Source organism: Phoca vitulina, unplaced genomic scaffold (assembly GCF_004348235.1).
Source record: "Phoca vitulina isolate PV1807 unplaced genomic scaffold, GSC_HSeal_1.0 scaffold45, whole genome shotgun sequence".
NCBI classification, from domain to species: domain Eukaryota; kingdom Metazoa; phylum Chordata; class Mammalia; order Carnivora; family Phocidae; genus Phoca; species Phoca vitulina.
Window position 1 is genome coordinate 10,401,399 of NW_022589748.1, and position 5,003 is coordinate 10,406,401.

At 54.6% G+C, this 5,003-nt stretch overlaps 1 protein-coding gene across 3 annotated transcripts; it reads right to left on the reverse strand.

Annotated features, from left to right (window-relative positions):
* Positions 1–386: 386 nt before the first annotated feature.
* CUNH16orf54 (chromosome unknown C16orf54 homolog) lies at positions 387–3,419 on the reverse strand. 3 transcript variants are annotated; one of them, XM_032431063.1, is made up of 2 exons: positions 3,286–3,419; positions 387–2,161 (listed from the first exon to the last, which is right to left on the reverse strand). In XM_032431063.1, exon 2 carries the CDS (start codon positions 2,112–2,114, stop codon positions 1,440–1,442), a length of 675 nt encoding a protein of 224 aa, XP_032286954.1. In that variant the 5' UTR covers positions 2,115–2,161; positions 3,286–3,419; the 3' UTR covers positions 387–1,439. The 3 variants fall into 3 exon arrangements, with proteins under 3 accessions (XP_032286954.1, XP_032286955.1, XP_032286956.1); XM_032431064.1 differs by lacking the exon at positions 3,286–3,419 and adding an exon at positions 2,805–2,875; XM_032431065.1 differs by lacking the exon at positions 3,286–3,419 and adding an exon at positions 2,800–2,874.
* Between the last annotated feature and the right edge of the window lie 1,584 nt (positions 3,420–5,003).

The following is a 5,003-nucleotide window of genomic DNA, read 5'->3' on the forward strand; positions in this document are numbered from 1 at the left end:
AGCACAGGATGGCTGCTCTCCATGTAGGACGCTCAGTCTGTTTCAGAGCTTCCGGGGGGGGGGGGGGGGGCGCGGGGAGGGGAGAGGGAGGAGGCCGCAGGACGGTATGAGGCTGTCTAACACTTTCCTAACCCTTGCTGATCCATCGGTTCTCTTTTCCTTTAACAAAGAAAAAGCAGATCTTTGAGGCAATGAATGGGAACAATGTCTACCTAATATCTTTGTTTACCTTGTATTTCTTTTCATGTCGAACCTTCTATCTATAGTAAGCGATACTGGTTTTCCATTTGCAGAAGTGATACAAAAAAGGTTCCTTTTAAAATAAATTTATTAAGCAAAAGTACATCATCTTAAAGAAAAATATAAAGTAAATAATAGTACAGGTGGTAAAGTGGAACGACAAAAATCCTAACATTCATGAGTGAAGTTGGGGAAGTCGGACCCCTGGGAACGGAAACCCCTTCCCCTCTCCCCAGCTCCTAGCTCCTCTCCCAGAGAGGAGATCAGCTCAGACAGATGGCTGTAGGGCCAAGGACATCTCTGGGCTCCATTTCTTCAGGATGGAGCTTTATAAATAAGTCTGCCTTGCGGCAAATCTGTCTCTCTGGACTGATCCAGCAAGCTGGGAGGGAAGGTGGCCAGAGGCCACCTATTAGGAGCCGCTCTGCCCTGGACAGTGTTCCTTTCCGTATTGGATCAAACTCACATCTCCTTGGCTGGCCTCCCTCCCCCTGCAGGGGGTCAGAGTCGGAGGGCTGCCTGCCATTGACGCAAGGTCCCAGCTGTAGGCAAGGAAGGGGCCTCTCCAGTTTGGCTGACCAAGTCCCTGTTGCAAGTTGGGGGTCAAAGCCACAGTTGAGGTGTAATAAGATGCCCCTTTGGTCTTGACCTCTGTGTGTGTTTCCCTGGAGGCATGATCTGTGGCTCTGGGAGGCTGGCTTCCTGTCCCCTCCTGCTGGCGGGACTGACCCTCGTCATCCACACTCAGCCTGTTCTTTGGCATCCACGGGACCCCCGCACTCGGATCCCAGCATCTTAGGTGCACAAGGAAGGTGGAAGCCTCAGTGATGATGCTATTTTCTGCCTCTCTGGTACCTTGAGATCTTAATCTGCAACGTGATTTTGTGGCTTCTGGCCCAGAGTCGGCCCCATCCCCAATTCTCTGTGCCGCAGGCCTGGGCAGCCAAAGAGAGGCACCTCTGGGCTTCCTCTGGAGCACCGGCTCTGTCCACACGGAGCCCCCCTGGCCCCAGATCCAGGGAATTGAAATCCAGATGTAAAAGGCTGGCAGCGGGTGGGCGGCATTCTTCCCCAGGGGCCCAAGTATCAGTTTGGGTTCCTGGGCTGGAGCTTCAGGGCCTTAAGGCCTCGGAGAGACTCTCTGAGGTAGGGCCTTCCTCAGGGGTCTTTGGGAGGCCAATCCTCCAGGCCCTGGGGATTCAGAACCCCACGCTGGTCCGACCTTCACGCCTCCAGAAAGCGGAGATCTCCTCCAGGGTGACCCGAGGCTGGAGGCCCCACTCAGGATCAGGGCTTCCTAGTCGCTGCCTCTGGGCCTGGGGGCTCCCCAAGTACACGTTGGCCTCTGGCCTCTGTTCCGACTCAGCCCAGCTCACCAAGCCTGGGACACAGGGCCTCTTGTCCAAGGCCTGGGGCCCCCAGAAGGTGCTGCGGGCTGGGGCCCTGGGTGGGGTGCGGGGGACCAAGGAGCCGGACGGGGAGAGTGGGGCTAAAGGGGCAGGTGGGGCTGTTGCACGGGCCTCCAAGGTGCCCCCGGGGGTGGGGGGGTCTGGGGCCTGGTCCATCAGCAAGGGGACCGCAGAGCCGTACCAGTCCTCGGAGCGCTCTCGGGGGGTGCCCCTGGGCTCAATCCACAGTTCTCCTCCGGGGCGCCAGACCAGGGTGGGTGCATGGGTGCTGGGGTCTGGGGGCTGCGAGCGGCGGAACAGGCGTTCGGCCAACACGGCTGTCGTTAGGAGGAAGAGCGCAGAGAGGGAGGCCAGGACCAGCATGATGGGGATGCAGGGCCCACAGGGCAGTGGGGGCCACGAACCCAGCTCTGATGTAGGGAGTCCCTCCATGTGCCCAGAGGGCTGCTCAGGAGTCGAAGGCATCTGGAGAGACAGGGGTCAGGAGAGGAAGCAGATGAGACAGGGTGGGCCTAGAGAGAGAGAGAGAGAGGCCATGAGTGTCCAGACCACAGTGAGGAGAGAGACAGAGGCCCAAGGGGCTTGGTATCTGGCCTGGGAAATAGACCCCGACAGACAGAGGAGCAAAGGGGACCCCAGAAGGGCAAGAGAGAGGCAGAAGGCTGGAGAGCCAGGGTCCCTCCGTGGCCGGCAGCCGGACACGCCCGCTCAGGCTCCCCAGCTCGCTTCCAGAAGCCCTGGTTCCCTCTCAGACCCCGGGGTGCCTCAGACGAAACCTAAGTGCCCCCGAGGGCTTCTTTCCTCCTGTCTAGCACCCCCTCCCCACTGCGCCCCTGCGCCCCCGGTCTTGCTTGGGCCTCAGAGGAAGTGGTGGGTAAGGAAATGAGAAGCTCCCCTCCTCCCCGCCCGCTCCCACCCCGTGTGTGTGCGCCCACCTGCCGCTGGCTGGCACCTTGGACGCTCCGGCGGCCTCCCGACTCTCCGTGGAGTGGGTCTTGCTCTCTATAGGCTACACCTCGTTGCTGTCGTGCTAGGTGTCAGGCCCCACCTCCGCACCTGTCCCCGCCGCCCCCGCACCCGCAGGCTCTGTCTCCCTTGCTTGTCTCTGCCGGCCAGGCCCCCCACCTGCAGGGCCCTCCTGCAGCCTCACCTTACCTCGGGGCCGCCCCAAGGCTCCGGGCTCTCCCTTCAGAGCACTCCTCCCTGTGGAGGAGGGTGGCGGGCAGTTGCCTCAGATAAGGGCGGAAGGGAGGGCACCCCCTGTTGCTGGGCAATGGTGCCCCAACTCCTCTGGCCCCAGTGGAGTGTTTCCTAGGCAACCTGGGGGGATGTGGTCAATGTGGTGGGGAGGCGTTTCCTGGCGAGAGGTGGGGCCCGAACGGGCTGTGCTTGTATTGAACTCAGTCTCACCTCATAGCCAAGCCCCAGGTCCCAGAACATTCACCTGGAGACCGAGAAAGAGGTCGGTTTGCAGAGCCCCGAGGCTCCTGGTTACCCCCCAGGCTCCTGGTTACCCCCCGCAGACGGTTGCCCTGTCCCTGGCCTGCCCACGGGGCCCCACCAAATCTGCTCCTGCCCCCCAGCCCACACCCCCTCCTGCTTGACCCAGCCTTCCCCATACTTCTCATGAACATACATCTCTTTGTCTTCAGACCACGTGGCCTCAGTTTTGGTTGGAAGACATCTGTAAGGTGAGGCGTGGGTAGCAGCAGAGTAGGGCCTCTGGGAAGAATCCAGAATCAGGCTTAGGCCTATCTCCAGGGCTCTGGACGTTTGCCACCCTGGTCCTTTCTCCTGGGGTGAGGGGTCAAGAGGAGCCTGGGGGGGTGGGGCAAGAGGGAGTGTCGTCAGCCACTTGGGTCCCTTCAGAGATTGTCTAGTTTAACTCGCTGGCGGACAGATGACAAGCAGGCCCCACATAAGGGCCATGTCATGCCCGAGGTCACACAACCCATGTATGTGGGAGGGACCGGACAAGCACAGATACAAATTCCTAGTCGGGCAAGCAACCCAACACAACACAACTCTTACTCGGGACTAATATTTTCTTTTGCAAAATGACAGCCATTTAATGAGAAAGACTGAAAAATAAGTATCTGAATGTACATTGAAACGTTAGTGTCTTAGAAGATGGTTACAAGGGCAGCGTGACTCACATTGCTCGGTCCTGGCGGTTTTGAGGAAAGGGCCGGAAGGAGCACAGAGTGTGGCACGGGATGGGAGTAGGTGGAAATAGAGTCCGGAAGCTCCGGGCCCTGTGACACATGCTGAAACCTGATGTGATTATAATTTGATGAGATCATAAGCCTTAAAATAAAACCTGAACCTGATACCACCGAACTGGACACTTAAAAATGGTTAAGATTGGGGCACCTGGTTCGCTCTGTCGGAAGGGCGTGCGACTCTTGATCTTGGGGTCATGAGTTCGACCCGCACTTTGGGCATAGAGATTACTAAAAAAAATAAATAAACGTAAAAAAACCCAACAAAACAGGTTAGGGATGCCTGGGTGGCTCAGTCGGTTAAGTGTCTGCCTTCGGCTCAGGTCATGATCCCAGGGTCCTGGGATTGAGCTCCGCATCAGGCTTCCTGCTCTGATTCTTCCCAGCCTCTCCCCCTGCTTGCGCTCTCTCTGTCAAATAAATAAATAAATAAATAAATAAATAATAAATAAAATCTTAAAAAAAAAAAACAAGTTAAGGTAAGTTTTGTTACATGTATTTACAACAATAAAAAAAGTTTTTAAAAATCTAAATAAGTGAATACATAAGTAAAAACTGAAAATTATGTATGTTCTGTTTTAGTTTTTCCTTAAAAAGACAATACACTAGAAGGATAAACATTATTAAAACCAGGAAGATCAGCTATGATCTGGAATCAAAATTGGATGTTTTGATTTTTTTTTTTTTTTTTGAGAGAGAGAAAGCAAGAGCGTGGGCTTGCGCACATGAGCGAGGTGGGGGCGGGGTGGGGCAGAGAAAGACGGAGAGAGAGAATCCCAAGCAGGCTCCATGCTTACCATGCAGGCTGACTCAGGTTTCTATCTCATGACCCTGAGATCATGACCTCTGCCAAGATCCAGAGTCGGATGTTTAACTGACTGAGCCACCCAGGTGCCCCTGAATGTTTTAATTCTTAACTCTCCTATCACTTAAAAAAAAAAAAAAAAAAAAAAAAGCTTAACATTTTTTAACTAGTTCCTTAAAAAATTAAAAATAGAATTACTTGGTGATCCAGCAATTATACTTCTATGTATATACAGAAGAACTGAAAGCAGAGGGTCAAACAGATATTTGCACACCAGTGTTTATTAGCAGCATTATTCACAACAGCCAAAAGGTAGAAAAAACTTAA